Consider the following 22118-nt stretch of genomic DNA (forward strand, 5'->3'; position numbering starts at 1 on the left):
GCGCCTCAACACTCTTCACGCCCTTAAACCTAAGTTTCACGCAACGTCGTCGTTTTGTTTCAATTAAACTATTAAAGAGTGTATAAAAAAAACTTTATTTTCTAGATTACTTCAATTAGCCAATCTGTAATCAGTTCGTCTCATAATTGGTAATTTGGTCTCGAATTGTATTTTGATCAAATCGCTAAACTTTTAACAATTTTTGCTTAAAGAGAGCATTCAAAATTGCTTTCTCGAATGGTATTGAGACATTAAGAGCTTGCAGTTTCTCTGTTTGGTTCTAAAGATCAATCATTGTTTTTGAGTGACTAAACTGACCACTTGTTTTTGTGTTGGATTGATTTGAATGAGTTTTTGAATAATGTATTACCTCCACTGACGAACGAAGGAGCAGAGAAAATGGCTGCAACTGTTCTTTCTGACCAAACCTGGGATTTTTGCTGGTATGTTCTGTAAAATTCTCTTATTTGGGAATTTTTCGATACTTGTCTCTAGTGATTGGATTCAGCTCTTAGTTACCGGTTAGTTCGTAACGCGTTTGCTTTGTATCTGATTATAGAACATACAGATTCGATTATAGAAATCTTGGGTCTGATCAATGTGAAGGAATAGACTCAAAAGTTTCGATCTTTACCCCCACATAAACAGAGTAATACGACCAGTTAGTTTCATTAACTCCGCTCAATTAGGTTTAATTCGAACTTCTAAACTTGCTTTTTAGGGCTGGGCATAGGGTTTCTCAAGAGGATTAACACTGTTGTTATAGACTTGATGTAACAGAGCTTTTGCCAATTTTTATCTTTTGCAGTAATTTGAATGTGAATTTCGAGTCAGAAGAACATGCTTTGATTGCTTACACATCCTTGGCTGTTGATAAAGAGGTTTTGAATTCTACTCCATTTCGAACAAGCTTTTTCCAATTTCACTCATGTTGTCGTGTGATCATCAATGCAGTTGCAGCCTGATAAGGTGAGAAGAGTTATGTCGGTATCAAACAACAAGCTTTCTGTGTGAGTCCTTCCATCGCCTTATTTGATCGTTGAATCGCTTAGATCGATTACAAGACTGCTTTTTTAACTAGACATCTGTCGGGTTCTATTCGACTTCGCCTACTTACTTCTTTATACTAGTTTCGATCTTTTCTCACCAGATAATTTTTACAGGCATTTTGAAGCAATAGAGGCAAGGCTTCTTCGCGCTTCCTTCTCTGCGTTTGTAGACGTTCTTACACTGGCCACAAGAACAATTCAAGAATTTGGGCTAAAGTAAAAAAAAAAAACACCAATGTGGAACAAGATATTTTCATTCTTTCTCATTTCTCTCACCGACCGAGAACTCAAAATTTACGATGTGTTAGTCAATTCAGTGGTTGCTTTGAGCACAGATCTTACGATTTTTATTCAATTGACAATGTATTGTTTATGTAGTGTAAATTGGATTTGAGAAGTGAAGAAAGATGAACAGAGTTATTCAAAACTGTACACTTAAGCTCCTCCAATATAGTGGATTCAAAAAATGATCACTTTCTATTTTTTTTGGCTTGTTGGTTCAAACTTCAAAGTAAAAAAAAATGATGGCCAACAGACTCAACAATTAAACCCTCAATAAAACGTTTGAGCACGACGATCTAGTTTCCAAACCGGTTCAACTTCACCAAACAGGTAATCTGATAAATTCTCAATGCCCCCTGATGAGTCTTTTGTGCTACATGAGCTTGTTGTGTCTGATGAGCTAAACATTGACGATAGACTTCCACTCGACGAGTCCACACGCGGCAACAAACTGTCTCTCTGTTTGTTGCCGTGTCTTGTTGATGGAATTGCGGCCAAACTTCTTCTTTCCTTTGATTTCCGACCACCACCGTTCTTGCTCAGCGGTCTCGGAGAATCTCTGCCAAAAGCAAGAAGAGGATATTAATAAATGAACAAGAGTTGGGTTTTTATGATGATATGTGCGAGTCCTCTCTTTGTATTCACCTTGCATAAAGAAGCATGTAAGCTCCTTCTAGTAATACAGTCTCTAACTGCACCGGGAAAACCTACGAATTCTCAGAATCAAAAATCAAGTTTCGATAAATATATATAATATAGATTTTCAAATGGTATACTGCTGAGACCTACATTGCTGTCATCAATTTTGAACCAATCTCCATGAAGGGTTTTTATGTAGCAAACATAATGACCTGAAAATGAAGTGCTCATAGCATCCAAATGCACCACCACTGCGTAGAGACTATATACGGGATGCTCCCCGTGCTTTTGGTCACTCATATACGGGCTAATATCGAGAAGCTCCGGAAAATGTATTGGTTTGCTCAGCTTCCCAAAGTTATCAGACTGCATGACCAAAAGAAATCATTCTTCCGAGGAAACCAAATAGTAGTAGACACCATCAAACTAACGAGGATGAAGACTCACCTGAAAACGTTTCAGCACGACAGTAAGAATATTGGGTCCTTCCAGTATCATCAGTTTCTTTTTGGCTTTCTGGTAAGATTTACATCTGTGGTTGTTGTATAAAGAACGCAAAGGAATTAGTAGTAGCTTTCCTAACGTATATATTAAGTTTCCAATAGAAAATTTCTACTACCTACCTGCCACAGAAGTACCGGTTCTCTCCATCTAGGACTTCGTAGGCTGTAAATTGAGCAAGTGCTTCTTCAAGGCTTCCTATATCCCCATCGATCTCAACAGTAAGATCCATCATCAGCTCTGATCGCTCAGATTTGTGGAGGCATTTCATGCATTTAATCTGTGTAATAAAGGGGATGATTACTTGAATGCTAACAAAAAGCAACAGACAATGCTCTAATTTTGGTAATAAAGGCAATATACAATTTGCTAATAATAAAACCTTGGAGTGAAGATATCCACCAAACGTAAGGCCTACTAAAGTAGTTTCTTCAGCAAACGGACCAGCTGCATCGGCCTCTTTCAGAAAAACAGATTGCATTGTATCAACAGCACACCTGGCATTCTTATGAAAGAACAATGTGAACACCTTTGCGAAAAATATTGAATTAAGGAAAAAAACTATAAAAGCTAGCTACTGAAAAGCATAACACATATGGATTCACCTTAAAAACTCGTGTGCATCTTCTTCCTTTCCAGGGCCAAGATGCTTCCCGATCTTTTGTAATTTTGATAAGATCTTGATAGGTGATAGAGGAGATTCTACACCTCTTGCCTTTAAAATTAGGTATTCAAACTCACAAACAAAACACCAACTCTTCTTTCTACCTGAAAATCCAACTATCAAGATAAGATTCCACATAGTTACAAAAAAGGAGCAGTAATAATCATTTTGGTGTGCAGCTTACATGTTTTAGAGTGTAATCCCCGAATAAGGTATGATATAAGTGGCCGAGTGAATGCCAAGCACTGAAGGACAGCATTGGCATAACAACTACAAAAGTAATAATATAAGTGATAAGCATCAATATAAGTACATTAAAAAAGGGTCCGTCCACAGCTTAATACTAGTATTTCTCCCAAACTGCTAAAATATCATTGAGCTATAAGCAAGAAAAGTTAAAGATAGATCGATACGTACCTGTTCCCTAAGTTCACAAGGCCAAATGGCTGTAATTCTACTCTATCACAGTAGAGTTTCACAAACAACTCATAAGAGAAGCTCATCTGCACACAAATAAACAGAAACATTAATGAGATAATGGCAGTAGATATAATCATGTGTTAAAAAGACTTAAAACTTGCAATCATATTATCTATTAACCTCATCAATAGAACTGGAAGGTTGAGATATATTTGACGATTTTGGGGGTCTAAAATGCTGAACAACTTTCTGCACCGATGTTTTCAATCCACTACTTGATGAACCTTGGGACACTTTCGGCTTACATATAGGTTTTGAAGGTAGGAGAACAGTTGAAGATGACATTGCAGCAGAAGCACTAGATGGTTCAGATGTAATTCTTCCATGTCCAAGTACATTCATCTCTTCTTCATACCCAACTGACAAAAATTGTTCTGAAATCGACATTTCAGCTGAATCACCTGACCTGCGTGAGCTTTGATTGCCAATTTTCCGCGGCTTTGCATCAGTCTTTCTCGCTGATTCAACCTTCTCTATACGATGACGTGATTTCTTCCTACTTAGTGGCCTGGTCTCATAGAGATTATCATCCTTTTTGTTTAAAGAAGTAGTGAAATCAACAGCTTCAGATGTAGCTTGCACTTTATGAATACTAGGCCTACTTGTAGACATATCACAGGAAACATCAACAGACTTGCCATTATCATTGGAAGGTATCGCTAATGATGATGACTCAATTCCAGCCACACGAGATGGAAGTTCAAAATGCGACTCTTTGGCATCTACAGAGAGGTTCAAGTCATCAAAAAAACCTCAAACCACCAAATGTGAAATATTTATAGATCAAATCAAATGCTAAAATCTCAAGTATCTAAAGTTACCATCAGAATGAACAGAATCGTCCCTGCCTTCTTCTTCATCGTAATCAGGAAGAGAAGGCGATTTACATTCTTCCTTGTGACCTCGTCGCCAATGAAGAATCTGACACTTGCTAGAACTACCCAACCAAAAACAAAAAAAAAGAATGAATTTTTTAAAGGGAAACAGTACAGAACCAATTAAAAAATCTAAACTTTACTTCGTGATCGATCGGATTCTAAAACTAGCCATCTGCAAATCTCTCAGGATTCAAAAAGATGATCAAATTTGGGAGAGAGAACGAACCAGTAACGAACAGATTTGCACTTGGCGCAACGAGTAGAGGTAGGGTAAAGACAAACAGCGCAACGATAAACATCCGAAACGGAGTCGGCGGCGGCAACAGTTGGGGATCGAACTCGAACCTCCTCAGCCAGGTAAGATTCCTCGGTGGCTAAAGCAATGAGACGAATGACTTGGTCTCTCCTGACAGAAGCAGATCTCCATTGGCGGCGAATGAGGAGAAACACCAACAGTATAAACCCAATCAAGATAAAACGAAACCCTAGGACTCCTCCAGTTTCAGGCATTTTGTGTGATAAAATCTCAGACAAGAGAAGCCAGAAGAGAGGAATCGTAAGAGGAGGAGGAGATTATAACTAACATTTGTCTACTACACAAACAAACAAACAAAGAAAGAGAGATTGATGATGATGATGCAGAGGAGGTGGGTGATGGTGAGAGTATGACGAGTAAATGTGGAATCTAAGACGGCGGAGGTTAGAGAAGCGACGGCGGGTGAAGGATTTGGGCATCTGGAGAGACTAAAAAAGCTAGAGAGAGAGAGAGAGAGAGGAGAGAAAGAAGAAAGAAGAAAGAAATCAGGAATTTGTGTGTTTTGTTTGTAGAGAGAGAAAGAGAAGAAAGGAGGGAATAAACGTGCACTTGTTCTCCTCTCTTTTGTCGTTTTCGATTTTTTTTTTTCTCTCTTTTTGTGTGTTTTGGTCCCTTCTTAGTTCTTACTGTTTTTAAAAACAACTAGAAAAAGAGTTGCTCTGGGTTCTATCGTTTTGGAATCTTCAAGACTTTATTATATTCGAGGCTTGGATTGGCCACATTATCCTGAACACAAAAACTTAGTCGAAACCAAACCGAATAGTTCAAAAACTATAACGAACCGAACCGAATAGTACAATTTTATGTATTCGTAGTTTGGTTGGTTCTGAATTTTTATTTAATTTTGGAATTATATATTTAATAATTGCGGCTTGTTTATCAAAACGTCGCTTTGGCCGAGTGGTTAAGGCGCACGCCTGCTAAGTGAGTGGGATTTTCCCGCGAGAGTTCGAATCTCTCAGGCGACGTTTCTTTTCTTTTCTTTTTTTTGTTTTTTCTCTCTTTTCATTTGATTTTATGTATCCGTAGTTTGGTTTGTGCCCAACTAACACGCGCCTTTTCTAACCGTCTCTTATCTGTCTTTTAACCAGAGTCAACGACCTGAGAGATTCGAACTCCGTCCGTTGTTACAAAATGTGAGTCTCTTTTTTTTTTTTCAACTTTTTACTACATACAGTACAGTTATACTCTCTGTTTAACCCCTCTTTTTTTTTAACTACATTTGCGCTTGGCAAAACCCAAAACTTCTCCATAACATACCATACCAATGAACCAAACACAGTAAAACAAAAAGAACCAGATTCTTCACCGGCTCACTAGTAGTTGTAGCCTCCTTCTCTGTAATCCGTAGAATCTTTGCATAGCATCGACCTGAGCTCCATCATTGATCTTGGTGGCTCCAAGTGCTCTGGCTTCAGTGCGTTTCCAAGCAAGCTTTGCATTTGTGTCGCAAATATTTCATCTAAAACCTAAACTTACCAAAGAATCAGATCAGAAAACAAGACAACAACAACAAAAAAGATTATTACAGCTCCCGAAAGGGTTTCAAACAATACTTACAGAAACTGCGATTCTCGGTCCTTTGTGCCAAGTCACATTATCTTTCCTATCTTCCAAAAGACGAAGCACATCCTGGATATACAAAAAGAACAGAACATTGAAGGTAATTGCATAAGAGAAAAACAACCAGTGTAATGAAATGTAATAATGCTTCTAACCTTTCCCATTCGGTCCCAGATTCCTCTGCAGATTGTCACAAACACATCAGGTAAGAAAACACCGTGTAGATGATCGATAGTTTTGTCTAGCAAATCCTTCAATGTCGTCATTCTGTTTCTAACATCCGGTTCTGCTGTGGTTTCCCTCAAGTCGTGGATGATGGTCTTTAGCTTCATCTGATTTTGTATCCTCGTCTGTTAACATAACAAAATCAAGAAACTGATGTTAACAAAAGCTTGCGGTGAGAACAAAAAGCAGAAGAAAATCGAATTTTTGTTTGGAAGATAAATAGAGAGAGTACACACATTCTCTGCGAGTTTCTCCACAAGCGCTTGCATATAACTTCTGAATTTGGCTCTTAACAATACTGTCACCTCACTTAACCGCTCTCCCAAGACTCTGTTTTCTCCATCAGGGATATATGAATTCCACAATTTGAATCGGTTCTCTATACTCGGCCGTAAAATGTCAAGCACTCTTTTCATTGAGTTAAGAAGAACTCCAAGCTGAAAATTTTACCAAAATGGCGTCAATGCCTTCTCCTCTTACTTACATCCAAAAAACAAAACTTGCAAAATTACAATAAGCAACATACCTCTTTTGGAACAGAATAAGGATTAGGCGTGCCTTTGGTGAGTTTCTGGACAATTTTTAGGCCAAATATATTACTTTCCTTTAACGGAGATAAAATCTCAGCAAATTGTTTCTCCATGGCTTCAACTATTGCCTTTTCTGAGTCTGCTACAACCTTTTTCCATGAAACAACAGCAACACTTAAGATTATGATCTATTTAAAGAACAACATAACATGTGATTGGACTTAAAAGAAGTCTTTGCTGTTCCACTTACTTTCTCCAAGGATATTGCGTATTCTGGCCATCGTCTAATGATGATATCGTATTCATCAAGTGTCCCATTGAGTCTCTCATACATCTCATCGACAAAAGGAGAAGTCAATCCCGGAATCTCGCCACATGCTTTTGACTGAAAAGTGAAAAGCAGATAGAATGTACTTAGAATGTTCTACGTTCTACAGTTTATGATCAAACTTGGAAGAACTCATTTGCATGATCAGTACCGTCTCTAGCTTGCAGAGTTCATATAAAACTCGTCGTTTCTCTTCAATCCAGGTTGTGATATATGAATAGAAAAGCTCCTTGGCATTAACGCCACCTTTAATAGGACTGCAACATGACAAGACAATATATTTAGGTGCCTATCGTCACAGGAATGTATAAAAAAACAATATGTAAGTTAAAAATTAGTTAGTGAACTTACTTTATGTTCCAGCTAGAGATATCTCTCTGAAAGTCTGCGGTTGTTATAACTAGGTCAACAACCGCAGGTGATGGTCCAGGAGGAGGCCATACGAGAAGAAATTCCCGGAGCCTATTGCAGACATCAACACTATATATTGCCGCTGAATGATTTGGAAGGTCTATAAAGCTGTTCAAAAGTTAACAGAGAGAAATCATTAGAAAGATAAAATAAAATGAGAAGCAAACCGGTATGTACTGCATATCTTTGACTTAGTTTGAAACAAACCTTGGGAGCACGTTGCAGTTATGGATCGCTATGTCAGTGGATATTTCATTCTTAAGGCTCAAGATGAGAGACTTCATCTTTTGATAAGAAGCTGGAAGCGCCATGGGATCAACTGGTGCACCTTCACTACGGTTGTTAAGTAAATCATTTGTTTCCAATAAATGTCTTCTTGACCTCTTCTTTGAAGCAGCCTGAAGTGGTGTCCGTAGATGATGAATCACATATACAACTTAAGAAAAGATAGTTCTGAAACAGATAAAAAGTTTGATTAATACCTGAAAATATCTGCAGAGTTTCAACTGTGCCTCGGGGGTTAATACATCATTGCGAAGACCATAGAGCTTGACAGCTGACTCTATAGCAGGTGCTGGAGTCCCCGTAGCAGACTCAAAAACATCTTTCATCCCGGAGAAAGACAGTTCATCAAGTGATTTATAATTTTCAAATGCTGAAGCGAGAATCTGTTGAATTTGTTCGTCAATTTCCCCAAGTAATCGATTCTGACCAAAAAGGACCAAAAGTTGAAGTAAGCTACTTGAATACTGAAAAAACAATTTAATAAACAAAGCTTAGCTAACTCACCTCTTGATGACTCAATACAGCCTTGTAGTTGCTTTTCATTATAATGGGGAATAGAAAATCATAAATCAGATCAAGACAATCCTTGGTAGGCGATGCGACATCCATGACATAAGAAAGATATCTGCAAATTCTCACAAAACATTGCTTAATTACCACAAAATGAATTTTAAACACACCATTCTTAGTCACTCAAGGATTACCTTAATCTAGTGTATGCATCTGAAACGCCGTAATAGGATGCAAATCGAGTAATCATCCAATGCCATGGTCCCTTAAACAATAAATTTCTTCGCTGAAACCGTTCCTCTTTCATAGCCACCTCTAGGACAAGATCATACGCTGAAGTTTCTGCCACCAACCCACACTTAGTTTTTTCATCTAAACTACTTGAGTAACTAAACTGAAGTTGGATTCTCCCAATTAGTTCATGCTCTGGTTCATGATATATTGGCAACCACCGCAGTTTGTCACTCTGCTTCACAAAGAACAGAAGAAAACATAAGATCTCCTGCTTCATTGTCTAACGGAATAAGTAATATGAAAACATAATGCGTGTGAGACAGCAAGAGAATCTTACCGGATCATCAGCTATAGCTGCTAGCTGAGCTACGACACGGCCAAGAAGTTGCCCTTTCGAATCTCGAACTTCAATAATCAAATCATCACCAAGACTATCTGGTAAGCTACAAGAAAAAAAGAATATTAAGATCACCTAAAAAGGAGTAGAAAGAATGATTAGTAAAAGATCACGTGAGTAAAGAAGGGCACATACAAAATAAACGTCTCGCCGGATCCAGGTTGCGTCTTAATTTGATCCTCTTCAGCAGAGCTCTTTAACCTCAATGAACATGAATATGTTTCTGAAAACAGAAAGAATCAGATATTGATGACCAGTATAAGACCAATGAGTTATGTCCAAAGTATGATGCAGTACCTTGTACTGCTTCATAAGTCTGCGGTCCAGTGTGAGATGTAACAATTTCGTTTTTAACGGCCTTGGAAACCTGCTTAAGGTAGCGAGCAGCAGCCTGCAGGTAAGCCAAACTTTGACGCGAAAGTGAACCATTAAGAGGAACTTGGGGAGTGACATGAACTTTCTTGGCTGCTTTCCAGCCAGAAGATAAAGTCGAATTCAGTTCCTCAATATGGTGACGAACAACATCGAGTTTTTCCTTGGAGACCTTTAGTGTTGCAATGTTACAGCCAGGAGGTGGATCTAATCCCATTTTAATTCTACGAACTGTACAAAAAAATCATACTCTTGTAAGCACAACTACTGAAATTTCTACAAGTGGTCAAATGCAGTGTGAGGAAAAGAAATACAAATGTGTATACCTTGGAGTCTAATCTTTCCAATAGTCTTCTTAGATTTTGGAGCAGATGTCTCGGTAACCAACTCAGAAGGTCCCTTTCCCTGTAACTCTTCTTCAGATTGAAGAAAAAACCTCTGCAAACTAAATGCATTCCTCATTATCTTGCATTCATTGTTCAGGAAGTAAGAAGCTTCGCTGACACTATCTGTTGACCATGAATGAAGACATAGCCGCACACAGGCTTCATAGGCAATCATGGCAGACCATGGACCTTGCTCACTGCATTCAAACCACACAAAAAATGAAAGAAATGAATAAATGACAGAGGGAGAAAAGAAACAAGACAACAAAATATATAAATCAGATAAGAAACTCAACCTGGCATGAAAGGTGGGGAAACGAGGCAATGAACTGGTTGAAGTGATTGTCCCGTTCTGGGGCCTTCCTGAAGTTCCAGCCTCAACATTTCTTCTTTCACATTCATTATGGGAAGATACATTGTTCCGCACACCACAAGCTTCTGCTTCCTGTAAAAGTTATAATCAAATCAGAGAACAAGACAGTAAGGTTTTAAAAGAAAACATGACAGAAGGGGGGGGAAGCAAGTACATATGAAACTTCAGTGCTTGTAGCTGAGTCTGAAAACTCATCAGCACCAAAGACCTTTGCACCATTACGTCCAAGTCCATTTTGAGCTGCCATATTATATACGTGAGGCAAACGAACATGAATTTTATAATCTTGAGGTGAGTGTTGCCTCTCGAATGTCTCTTCATCTGAACTTGAGCCACCATAGTTATTATTATTACCTCTAGCGGCGGGTTTAGTTGCAGAGGACAATGGAGGCGCACTCTTAAATCCAAAAGGATGACCAGAATTGGTATTGGCAGCAGACTTAGCATCCAGTTTCCGATTACCAATAGTCCACCTCGAACCAACAACATCCTATAACCATCTCAAAACAAGCAATGGTTACAGCAAAATCATAGAGACTGTTGAACAGAGAAGAAAACAAAATAGTACAAACCTCTCCTAAGCTTCTTAAGCCAGCTTCCTTGAACATCGCTCCTTACCTTTTAACCTAAAAAGTTCAGAAGAAATCATCAAAATGCAGAAATCTCTTAGTTCTGTACTGAAATCCCTAAAACATAGCAACTGAAATTAATCTGGAAACGAAATCAAAACGGATCGAAGGATACACAAAAGCGAAATTGTAGTAGTGAAACGGCCAAAGAGAAGAAGAAGAAGGAAAAAAAATAATGAGAATTACTTTTAGCTCTTCCACGAAATCCACATGAAAGTAATAGCGAAATCGTGAACGGAAACCTCACGAAATTGAAGAATCGATCTACTCATCAAATCGGGAAATAGTAATGCATTAGTTTACTTACACTCTTCCCTATGAAGAAGACTCTTCCGAGAGTTTTTTCTTTTGTTTGGCCAGTGAAGGAGTCAACAAGTGTGAAACCAGAAAAAAAAAACAAACTCCAGTAGAATCCAACTGGTAAAACTTTTTTTCTCCTTCTTCAAAGTGACTACGGCGGAGGGAAAATTCCGGTAGTGACGACGATCATTGGACTCAAAATTCCCAGTGAAGAAGATAACGAGAATGGTGGATTTAGCAAATAAAAGATGGAGATCGATGAAAATTTTTCTTCTTCTCCTTTTTTTTTATTTATTTATTTAATCTTCCTTTTTTTCTTAATAAAACTTGCGCCAACAAAGGGAAAAAAATATATATACGGCGTTGATGGAGACGTCAATTAACGGTGACGGAGACTTTAATACGCTCTGGTGGTAAATCTGACGTGTCAACTGGGATTACACGCCCTTTTTCCATAACGGCAAAGTTCTCCGCGCGTGTATCTCTCAAACTACTCCTCTTTTTCTTTTTTTTAATTTCATTCATTTTCCAATATTTTTGTTATAAATTATGAACAAATGCCATCTTTTTTTAGTATATTACCAAAATGTTCTAAACAACTTAAAAAAAAAAAGGATGGGTAATCGATTTCTTTAGATTTCGTGGTCGCAATTTGATTACCAACTCTCTTTTTTTTTTGTGTCTAACAAATGTCCTGCGCCGGATCTCAATGATCTCATTTGACTAATAATATACACAAGTAATAAAGCATATAAATTTCATCAATTCTCATTTACTGAAACACAATGAATCAAATCAAACCGACAAATACATTTTGATCCTGTGTTTTAAAGTTTAATGATATTGAAAAATGGAACCAAATTAATCCAACAATTAAAGAATTCTCTACTAGTACTATTATTATTGACAACAAGTTAAAATAATCAACCGAAAGAATTTGAGACAACTTGAAGAACCTTTCTCTTGTCTTCATATGTCTTTTCTCCGACCGCATTAGCTGTGTCCAGGTCACGCCGAAAACACGCATATGCTTAGCCAGCAAGGTATATAAATTTTTAGCTTTAACAGGCTTCAAAAGGCCCATTATAAAAAAGCCCATGTTACAAACAAGAATTGACTTTGAACAGTGTCAACTGGTTGGAAGAAGCTGACGCATTATCTCGTCCATACACTCACTTGCTCTTATCGAAACACAAAACCCTAGCCACGCGCCTCCTACTCTTCACGCCCTTAACCCTAGTTTCATGCAAACGGCGCCGTTTCAATAGAGATTATAACTCACGCGCGAGTAGGAGAGTTATTATCCTTTCTACAGCTCATTATGACTCAGCAGCTTGGAGAGCTTTTTTATTCTTCTTCTCAATTTCTTTTTTTCCTCTTCTTCTGTCTTTCCAGAAATTTCCTCCGATTTCAAATTCTTTTTTTTTTTTTCCGGTGAGAAATCGAAAAGAAAAAAAAAAAAGGAATCTGAGATCTTTCTTAATCTCTAATGGCGACATCGTTAAGCAGAGATCAATACGTGTACATGGCGAAGCTTGCTGAGCAAGCCGAGCGTTACGAAGAGATGGTTCAGTTCATGGAACAGCTCGTAAGTGGGGCGACACCAGCCGGTGAACTCACCGTTGAAGAGAGGAACCTTCTCTCCGTCGCGTATAAGAACGTGATTGGATCTCTCCGTGCCGCGTGGAGAATCGTGTCTTCGATCGAGCAGAAGGAAGAGAGCAGGAAGAACGAAGAACACGTGTCGCTAGTCAAGGATTACAGATCTAAGGTTGAGACTGAGCTTTCTTCGATCTGTTCAGGAATCCTCAGGTTGCTTGATTCGCATCTCGTTCCTTCTGCTACTACTAGTGAGTCTAAGGTCTTTTACCTCAAGATGAAAGGAGATTACCATCGTTATCTCGCCGAGTTCAAATCTGGTGATGAGAGGAAGACTGCTGCTGAAGATACCATGATCGCTTACAAAGCTGCTCAGGTATAATATATACTTTTTGATTTCTTGAATCTCTTTATGGCTACTGTGAATTGATCCTATTTCTGAGATTACTTCAATTAGTCAATCTGTAATCAAGTTGTTACATACATAATAGGTAAAGTGAGCTATTGTATTGATCAAATCGGTTAAAGTAGTCAACTTTTACAGTTTTTGCTTAAAAGAGAGTATTATTCAATTTCCCTTGGAAGACACTTATATGTTTGCTCATTCATGTGTGTGTTTTTTTTTGGTTTGAAGGATGTTGCAATAGCTGATCTAGCACCTACACATCCGATCAGGCTGGGACTGGCTCTCAATTTCTCAGTGTTTTACTACGAGATTCTCAACTCTTCGGAGAAAGCTTGTAGCATGGCCAAACAGGTACTCTTTTCTTCATTCCTCTAAACTTCTTGTTTGTTTTTTTTTTTATAGGAGAAAGAGTTTGCAGTTTCTCTGTTTGGTTCTAAAGATTAATCATTGTTTTAAGTTGGGTTTGGGAGTCTTTCTCTGTTTTTCTTGCTTGGTGTTTTTGATTTTGAGTAACTAAACTGACCACTTGTTTGACTACTCCCCCCCCCCCCCCCCCCCCCGCCCCCCTAGTGGCCCCATGTTGCATTCATTGTGTTGGATTGATTTGAATTGAGTTCTGATGTATGTACCAGAAATAGAGAAGTTTGTTTATAAAAAGTAACTCTTTCTTCCTTTCTGAACGGACCCACTTCTTTTTAATAAACAAGAGAGATTCTAAAGAAAAGACATTCTGCAAAGTCCCTCTTTTTTTATAGACCTTTTTTTGACCATACGCTTCTTCACATTAACCAAATTATTCCTTTTGTCAGTAGAATGACAAAGGCTTTACAAGATCTTTCATACATTATGCATACGAGATTGTGTAGAATCTGATCATTGAGTGCATGTTGAATCCGGAACATCTCATATACAATAAGACTATGAAGATATCTGAGATCATTGTATTTCTAACTTGTTCTTGTTGATTCATAACCTGAGTAGGCTTTTGAAGAAGCCATTGCTGAGCTGGACACATTGGGAGAGGAGTCATACAAAGACAGTACTCTCATCATGCAGTTGCTTAGGGACAATCTAACCCTTTGGACCTCCGATATGCAGGTTTGTCCTATCCTATACTTTTCTTTCCATATTTCAATCTCGTCATGAGAAACTCGCATAGTGTTTATCATTGATACTCTTATAAGACTAGTCGGATAATAACACCTTGAAACTCAATGATCGACTGCTTTATTCAGGAGCAGATGGATGAGGCCTGAAGGTCTAATGGAAGAAAAGACGGTTATGTCATGTTCCTGCAACCATAACCGATAATCGAGTTCAAACCCTAAAACCCCCCCTTTTCTGTAAAACTTGTCGAAAAAAAAAGTTTGTTTCTTTTATGACAGTTTATGTGCACAGCTTTGGTGTTATCTGCTGCTCTGTTCCAACTCTGTTTCTTTTTTTCTTTTTTTTTCTAATTTATCCTCCCTCATATTTGCTTCTTTTTGTCAAAAATTTATATATTTCAAACGAGTAACAGTGTCCCAAATCTTAGCTTGGATTGTGAGTTCCTCCAGATTGATGAAACGCTGCGTTTATCTTTTAAACAGAAGAAAACATTATTTCACTTTATGAGTGGAAAAGTTTACGGTTTTGAAATGTGAATTTACTAGTCTACAGTGACCAATATTTAAATGATTGAAAAAGCAATGGAAGACAGATTAGATGTTCTTAAGATAAATAGATTACTTGAATTATCTATGCAGACAGATTAAAAGCAATGGAAGAATGACTAGTAAGTGCGTGATGGCATTTCAAATAGATAAAGGATAATACTTGAATAAGACAGATTAAATGGCAAAAAAAAAGAATCAAATAATACTTTCCTTGATCTCGAGCGTTTGTGAGCAAGAAAAAAATGAAGAGTTGAGCGTACTTACGAATTTCCTGATCTCCCGTATTGATCTGACGTGATTAGTTGGAACATGTTTTATGGAGATTTATCTGTTAATTACATTGTTTCGAACATGTTTTGTGGAGAGTTCGCCAAACATTTAGATGATCTGTTTAGTTTGTTTAGTAAACTGATTTTTAGTTATATATGTGTGTCTTCAATTATATATATCATGTTGACTTGTCTTCACTTCATTGATGTGGGATCAACTAGCTAATCTATGTATGTTTTGTCTCGGACATAGAATGGGTTTTTAATTTTTTTGTGAGAAGCACAGAGAGAAAGGTTTTGTCTAAGAAGATTTGTGGATTTTAAAGTAAAAGGTACTAATACTACATGTACCAAAACTGTTGACAAGCGGAAGAACTAAAAAAACAGATGGTTAGGCCATCGTTATAGGGGAACATGAGAGATGTTCTTAACTCAAAAAAATAGAAAAATAATGAATAGTGACTTAGAATATTTTTTTTAGTTCTTGATGTAAAACTGATCTTGGTTCAGTTCTAAGGTGATGTGGCGGTGATGTGGCAAGCTGTGAATGAATACAATTTTTTGCAAACAATTTTTCACAAATTAAAAGAGGATTTGATTGAGAATATATAGAATAAATTTGGACATTAAACTATATATTAATTAAATAAAATGTTTGTGTGTTTTAATTAAATAATATGTTTTTTTTTATCTTTAATGTTTTTGTTGTTTCATAAAAATTTAGTATTGTATTTTGAATTTTAGTAAAAGTTTTATAAGTTTGCAATTTAAATGTTATTTTATAAGTTTTTATAATTATAATATGTAAGAATATTATATTATTAAATTTTATGATCTTATATTCTCCCAATAACTAACTTCTTAACTACTAATTTTATATTATTTTCATAATATTTATATTCTAAGAACACCCTAAACTGTTCTCTCTATAAAGATGCCCTTACCCAGTATGTAAACGATTGTAGCATACATGTTTTTTTTTTTTTTTTTTTTTTACGATGTATAGATGTGTGCCTAGTGCCTACCGGTGTGGTTGAAAAAGTGGTGACGTGTGTATATATGCATCATATTAGGTGTGTGTAGATGTGTTATGTGTATGTATAAAACTTAAGGGTGAATATGTAAATGTAGACTGTATGCGCGTGTATGATGTGTGAGCTAGCGAGCGTAGAGGAATGACGAACATACTAAAATGACTAACGAAACTACTCGCCCAGACCAAACGATAAGTTAGTTGAAACACTAAAATTACTAACTACAACCTAATCGGTTTTTGCACATATAAATAAAAAGAACCCTAATCGATTAAGACCAAACGATCGCTTAGACGAATTGACGAAACCCACATATAAATGATTAACTCCAATCTAATTGCCAAAAACGACACGATCAATGGACGTAACCCACAAAAAATGATTAACGTTAGTAATAATCGGTCTAGGGTTCAAGTTTTTTTTTTTAGATTAGGGTTCAAGTTAGTAATAACGATCTGTGTCTGATATCAAAATCGGTGTGCCTTCCTCTCCTAGCCGACCTTTCTACATTATAAATCCTACCCAATAATAAAGCCATAAACTTCGGAGTTGAACCATCTGGCCACTCGAACAAAGTTGACCATAGGCGTGCATAAAACACGAATTATTTATTCACAATTAAAAAAATATATATATTATGAGAGAGGCAGAAACTACAAGTTAGAATCTCAGAACAAGCAAAACATTAAAAGTGTACTTGGACCACTTTTGTCTGGCATTTGCATGCATGAAGAAAAAAAAAATCATAGAGAGCGAGTCTTTTTAGTTTAATTCGAAAAACTTCTTCATATTTTACTTTCGATATTTAAAACTTTTGTTTCTTCTCCACCGCTCTACGCCGAAAAGATAAAAGACTGTAAAAAACATCAAAGTTTAACAGCCCACACGTGATCGCCAATTCACGTTATTACTATACTTACTACTACCAACAAAAGAAAAAAAGCAACTTGGTAAAATGATATTCTTCTTATATATCTATTACGATTAATCAAACCAGATCTTCAAACATGTTTGCGGTCGTAGTTACAATTTTTTTATCCTTCCTTATAAACACTATATTTTACAGTTTCCAAAACATATTCAATCTAGATTTTAGAAAGCTGTGTGTAGTCGGAACCAAAAAAGAAAACAAAGGAAAGGCTGGGTTTTTTGGTGCGCATCTTAGTCATTCTTTCTACCATTCTAATTACAGTTTCATATTTATTTTCTTCCTACAAAATAGGACTTTGTTAAAATGATAAGGAATTAATGTTTCATTCCATAATATGAGTAACATAGTAGTTGAGAGTTGAAAACCAATGGCCCGATGACCATTTGCAAAGTAATTTTAAGCAAGAATCTTTGTGTGGTGTTCTCAAGCAACTCGTCGCGTAGTGTTTATTTTCAAGTGGTACAAAATACTAGTTTATCCAAAAAGATAAAAGAAAAATACTAATCACCTGAAAATATACTAATCGTTGGAGGTGATAGAGCACTAGTTCTGGCTTCGAAGACTTGACCTCCACTTGCAAGAGAACAGAACAGATGTGTATATATTAAAGCCCTTAATAGTTAATCTTGTGCGTTGGGTGTAAAACACATGACAGTATCTTTGGGTAAACCAAAACCATATTAAAGAAAGACCGTAATGCATGTATTAATGTGTGAGAAACAAATTAAGACCATATTGAGTAACGAACAGAGACGATATTCTAAACGCGAATTAGTATATGACGTAGTTCTTATACAAATATACAGTATGCTTTTTCATTCAAAGGCATATGCAATGATGTAGTTATTGAAATTATTGTGTCTCAAAGTGACCCTTGAGTCAAAAACAGTGGTCAAAAGACCAGCCAGAGAAAATGGGTTTAATGTCACTATTGATGGATATTAGTCAAAAACATATTTAAAACATCTTTTTACTTATGGCATGTAAATATGAATTACATTAGTTTTTTTGGTCAATTTATTTTGTTCAATTGGATGGGATTTTTAGAAAACAAAATAACCCTTCAGCCTTATTAAGAATAATATCATAATACATATCAAATTGCATTACTTTAGAAGATAACTTTTTAATAAATATAATTAGTCATACTATATATATTCATTGTAAATAGAACAAAGAATAAACTTATAACATACAAAATAACATATAATGTGATCACATCTTTCTAGCATTGTTTGTATTTACAAAAGAAATGTAAGTTTTTTAACTGCGTTTAGAAAAAAACCGAAATTCTAATACCAAAAAATACATAACCCAGATCCGATACCAAACCAGCAACCGATATTTACTAGATTCATCATCTAAAAACTAGAATACAACTAATAAAACCAACATACACTTCAATTCACACCTCAAATTCCTACCACATTCTCATAATTTTCCCAATGAAGGAACCATTTGTTACCATGATAGTCAATTCACATTCTAAAATCTTCAAAAATGTCTCTCACACATTTCCAACTTACCCTAAAAACCACATTTCTTAACTTCCTCAAAATATATATATATATATATATATTAAAAAAAACTTCCTTTTTTAATTTGTTACCCCTCAACCCCAAAACAAAAACCCCTTCCACCAGTCCCACGAGGGGCATAAAGAAAAAAAATCAAAGACCCAATCTTTCTTTTCACTTCCCCAATCTCTCTAGATGACAATCCTTCTCCTGTTTTCCTAACGATACAATTCTTTTTTAGATCGAAATACCAAAAAAAGGATCAATTTTTTTATAAACACTCTGTTATACTAATGGCAGAGAATCTAGAACTGAGTCTTCTATGCACAGAGACCAACGTGTTGGTTGATGATGAAGACAAGGGCATAGTTGTTGATAAAACTCCGATTGAAATTTCGATTCCTCAGATGGGTTTTTTCCAATCGGAGGAGAGTGAGGAGATTATCAGAGAGATGGTGGAGAAGGAGAAGCAGCATTTACCAAGTGATGATTACATCAAGAGACTCCGAAGTGGAGATTTGGATTTGAATGTTAGAAGAAGAGAAGCCCTCAATTGGATTTGGAAGGTCTCGTTTCTACTCAATTTGTTTTCGGATTCATAAATTCGGGTTTTAAATTCATCTTTTATCAGCTCAAATTGTAAAAAAAGCACATTCCTTTTTGATGAATGATCTGAACATGAAGAGTATGCTACTATGTATTTAGATCAGGCAGGGGCTTATGTAGAGAGCTTTTGTCTTAAATCTGTGAATCTGATGCTCAAGTTCCGATCTTTCACACCTCAATTGACATTAGATTCACTTTAATCTCAGATTTTTTAGATCTCTGATAGATGATGATTGTTCTGATTATACATGACAGGCTTGTGAAGAACACCAGTTTGGACCATTGTGTTTTTGCTTGTCAATGAACTACTTGGATCGATTCTTATCGGTTCATGATTTGCCTGTAAGTTCACATTAACTCAACAAGTAGATTGAAACTGATTTTTTATCTCTTCATCATCTATAGGTTCTTGATTTATGATTCTACTTGTAGAGTGGCAAAGTTTGGATATTGCAGTTGTTGGCTGTGGCTTGTTTGTCATTGGCAGCCAAAATTGAAGAAACTGAAGTCCCAACGTTAATAGATCTTCAGGTGCTATAACTCTCTCACCCCCAAAAAGTCGCTGAATTGTCTTTTCAGTCCGATAATCTCGTTAATCGATTGCTGTTTGATCACATTTGGAAACAGGTTGGAGATCCTCAATATGTGTTTGAGGCTAAATCAGTGCAAAGAATGGAACTTTTGGTGTTGAACAGATTGAAATGGAGACTAAGAGCAATAACTCCATGCTCATACATCAGATATTTCTTGAGAAAGATGAGTAAATGTGATCAAGAACCATCCAACACATTGATATCTAGATCACTACAAGTGATAGCCAGCACAACCAAAGGTGAAAAAGGTCTCTTCTTTATGTTTTGTTTTCTTGACCACTTTTGTTTTTGTGCTTTTTTGGGTTTTGTATTTTTTTTTTTTTTTACTTTTGCTTTTTATGATTTTGGGTTAAAAATGGTGGTTGTGTCGAGTGAGCAGGTATTGACTTTTTGGAGTTTAGACCTTCTGAAGTTGCTGCTGCTGTGGCACTTTCTGTTTCCGGAGAACTGCACACAGTACACTTTGACAACTCTTCCTTCTCTCCTCTTTTCTCACTACTTCAAAAGGTAATTAACAATCCACCAAAAAATCTATTTTTTAATATCAAACACACATATAAAGTTCAATTTCAAGGAAATGCCAGTTGTGGAGAAGTTTGAAATCATTAAAGATGACACAATTATTTGTATATGTGTGTGCACTAACTTATTCATTGCATACACATGTGTAATTATATTTCCAAAAGGTGAAAAAAGAAGAAGAGAGAAACTGGTTTATGGGTCTGAATCCTTTGACTTCCAAAACTAGTGGAGCGTATAGACCAATGACCACTTTAAATTATATTATTCTCTAGCTGTGTGTCTTGTGACTCTTTCTCTCTCTCACACTCACTGCACACTCATGTCACGTCTAAAACCAAACTGCCCCCACAAAACATGTTGTGATTCTTATTTGGTCTTGCAATCCAAAATATCAAACTGGTTTCCATTTAGATCCTTTTCTTTCCTACACCCAAAAAAGCTGATGAGATCTTTATATCTGTGTTTGTGTTCAAGAGACAAAACAAATTCTCAAGTTTTTAAACTTTGTGGTTCCTTCTATTCCTTAAACTCTGTTGCAGGAAAAAGTGAAGGAGATTGGGGAAATGATAGAGAGTGATGGCTCAGGCTTATGCTCACAAACACCCAATGGGGTTTTAGAAGTATCAGCTTGTTGTTTCAGCTTTAAGGCTCATGATTCTTCTTCTTCTCCTCATACACACCTTTCTTAAATTTTTGTTTTTTTTGTTTTTTATAATCATTATTATTATTATGATGTCTTGTGAGAGGTTGAAAAAGAGAAAAATAATTAAAGCGAGAAATTTATAAATAAAAATACAATTATTTCAATTCCAATATGTATTTTGTTAATCTAGCATTGGTTTATTTCTTCTGAGCAAATAAACGAAGATGAAAGCTTTTTTTAATTAGTTCCCGCCAAATAAATATAGCGGGAAAGTAACTGTATCGGTTGTGTTGAGCGCGCTAGGAGTTGACTTTTCTCCAAACGGTGTCGTAATAATTATAAAGCGCGCATCAGCCTAATGGGCTTATAATTGGGCCCACGAACAGAAGTCTTTGACTTTAAAGGTGACGTTAGAGACCAAAAAAATCTAAGTACAAACTTGTTTTTTTAAGGAGCTTGTGTTTTTTATACCTTTTTTTTTCTTTTCTTACAACAAAACTCCAAAATCCCAATTCTTTTATCGAAATATATTCAAGACAGAAAAAATGATTGGACTCAAGGTGTAAAAAGCGATTAGGCCTGCGACTTCGGTTTATTCGGGTATTTCGGTTCGGTTATGTCAGTTTTTCGGTTATTTTAGAAATTGAAAGCTGTTCTGAATCAAACCGACTAAGATTTCGGTTCGGTTCGATTCGGTGACGGTTATTTCGGTTATTTTGGTTTATTAGTTTTGGGCTAAAGATGTTTTTGATTGTTGGGCTTCCAAAAAAATGGCCCAAAAAAAAAAAAAAATCTGAGATTTGTCTCGAGAGAAGGAGAACCCTACCACCACGAGTGGAGATGTGGAGGCAACGGCGGCGAAATCTCGAAGCCGAAGCTTGCGGTATCGAAGTTAAAGAATAAGGACGAGGAGAAGAAGAAGATGATGATGATGATGAATCGAGATAAAGGAAGAAGATGCTGATGATGATGAATCGAGATAAGGAAGAAG

At 36.4% G+C, this 22118-nt stretch overlaps 5 protein-coding genes and 1 non-coding gene across 16 annotated transcripts; 4 read left to right on the forward strand and 2 right to left on the reverse strand.

Moving 5' to 3' along the window:
* Nucleotides 1-2: 2 nt before the first annotated feature.
* LOC109127692 (uncharacterized) lies at nucleotides 3-1476 on the forward strand. Of its 2 annotated transcripts, none has more exons than XM_019232953.2 (4): nucleotides 3-443; nucleotides 809-881; nucleotides 955-1010; nucleotides 1164-1476. In XM_019232953.2, exons 1-4 carry the CDS (start codon nucleotides 400-402, stop codon nucleotides 1267-1269), a joined length of 279 nt encoding a protein of 92 aa, XP_019088498.1. In that variant the 5' UTR covers nucleotides 3-399; the 3' UTR covers nucleotides 1270-1476. The 2 variants fall into 2 exon arrangements, with proteins under 2 accessions (XP_019088498.1, XP_087331218.1); XM_087475092.1 differs by having other exon boundaries at nucleotides 138-443; nucleotides 961-1010.
* LOC104727190 (ubiquitin carboxyl-terminal hydrolase 17-like) lies at nucleotides 1470-5500 on the reverse strand. 6 transcript variants are annotated; one of them, XR_015572388.1, is made up of 12 exons: nucleotides 4720-5500; nucleotides 4437-4552; nucleotides 3736-4337; nucleotides 3553-3638; nucleotides 3320-3405; nucleotides 3077-3239; nucleotides 2854-2976; nucleotides 2594-2751; nucleotides 2418-2502; nucleotides 2183-2336; nucleotides 1977-2038; nucleotides 1470-1890 (listed from the first exon to the last, which is right to left on the reverse strand). XR_015572388.1 is itself a non-coding variant. In XM_010446220.3 (12 exons), exons 1-12 carry the CDS (start codon nucleotides 5001-5003, stop codon nucleotides 1602-1604), a joined length of 2262 nt encoding a protein of 753 aa, XP_010444522.1. In that variant the 5' UTR covers nucleotides 5004-5476; the 3' UTR covers nucleotides 1470-1601. The 6 variants fall into 6 exon arrangements, 3 of the variants coding, with proteins under 3 accessions (XP_010444522.1, XP_010444524.1, XP_087331217.1); XR_015572389.1 differs by having other exon boundaries at nucleotides 1977-2023; nucleotides 2121-2336; nucleotides 4720-5427; XR_015572387.1 differs by having other exon boundaries at nucleotides 2121-2336; nucleotides 4720-5427.
* A 195-nt stretch (nucleotides 5501-5695) lies between these two features.
* Nucleotides 5696-5777, forward strand: TRNAS-GCU (transfer RNA serine (anticodon GCU)). The gene has a single exon. It is a non-coding gene; the product is annotated as a tRNA-Ser (tRNA).
* A 156-nt stretch (nucleotides 5778-5933) lies between these two features.
* Nucleotides 5934-11720, reverse strand: LOC104727192 (uncharacterized). 3 transcript variants are annotated; one of them, XM_010446224.2, is made up of 21 exons: nucleotides 11360-11720; nucleotides 10996-11049; nucleotides 10778-10913; nucleotides 10578-10663; nucleotides 10347-10495; nucleotides 9991-10247; nucleotides 9590-9895; nucleotides 9428-9515; nucleotides 9233-9338; nucleotides 8856-9127; nucleotides 8656-8776; nucleotides 8349-8573; nucleotides 8074-8264; nucleotides 7807-7974; nucleotides 7607-7712; nucleotides 7378-7512; nucleotides 7124-7276; nucleotides 6834-7034; nucleotides 6528-6722; nucleotides 6370-6441; nucleotides 5934-6278 (listed from the first exon to the last, which is right to left on the reverse strand). In XM_010446224.2, exons 2-21 carry the CDS (start codon nucleotides 11029-11031, stop codon nucleotides 6126-6128), a joined length of 3156 nt encoding a protein of 1051 aa, XP_010444526.1. In that variant the 5' UTR covers nucleotides 11032-11049; nucleotides 11360-11720; the 3' UTR covers nucleotides 5934-6125. The 3 variants fall into 3 exon arrangements, with proteins under 3 accessions (XP_010444526.1, XP_087328809.1, XP_019088721.1); XM_087472683.1 differs by having other exon boundaries at nucleotides 11239-11689; XM_019233176.2 differs by having other exon boundaries at nucleotides 10578-10913.
* A 759-nt stretch (nucleotides 11721-12479) lies between these two features.
* On the forward strand, nucleotides 12480-14885 carry LOC104727193 (14-3-3-like protein G-BOX factor 14 kappa). Of its 2 annotated transcripts, none has more exons than XM_010446225.3 (4): nucleotides 12480-13327; nucleotides 13586-13708; nucleotides 14339-14455; nucleotides 14593-14885. In XM_010446225.3, the coding sequence occupies exons 1-4, from the start codon at nucleotides 12842-12844 to the stop codon at nucleotides 14611-14613; spliced, it is 747 nt and encodes a 248-aa protein (XP_010444527.1). In that variant the 5' UTR covers nucleotides 12480-12841; the 3' UTR covers nucleotides 14614-14885. The 2 variants fall into 2 exon arrangements, with proteins under 2 accessions (XP_010444527.1, XP_010444528.1); XM_010446226.3 differs by having other exon boundaries at nucleotides 12684-13327; nucleotides 14599-14885.
* Nucleotides 14886-18884: 3999 nt separating this feature from the next.
* Nucleotides 18885-21297, forward strand: LOC104727194 (cyclin-D4-1-like). Of its 2 annotated transcripts, none has more exons than XM_010446229.3 (6): nucleotides 18885-19329; nucleotides 19625-19711; nucleotides 19802-19900; nucleotides 19997-20201; nucleotides 20342-20469; nucleotides 21024-21297. In XM_010446229.3, exons 1-6 carry the CDS (start codon nucleotides 19057-19059, stop codon nucleotides 21171-21173), a joined length of 942 nt encoding a protein of 313 aa, XP_010444531.1. In that variant the 5' UTR covers nucleotides 18885-19056; the 3' UTR covers nucleotides 21174-21297. The 2 variants fall into 2 exon arrangements, with proteins under 2 accessions (XP_010444531.1, XP_010444529.1); XM_010446227.3 differs by having other exon boundaries at nucleotides 18898-19329; nucleotides 19997-20210.
* Nucleotides 21298-22118: the final 821 nt, after the last annotated feature.

Source organism: Camelina sativa, chromosome 11 (assembly GCF_030686135.1).
Source record: "Camelina sativa cultivar CO46 ecotype springtype chromosome 11, ASM3068613v1".
Lineage (NCBI taxonomy): Eukaryota > Viridiplantae > Streptophyta > Magnoliopsida > Brassicales > Brassicaceae > Camelina > Camelina sativa.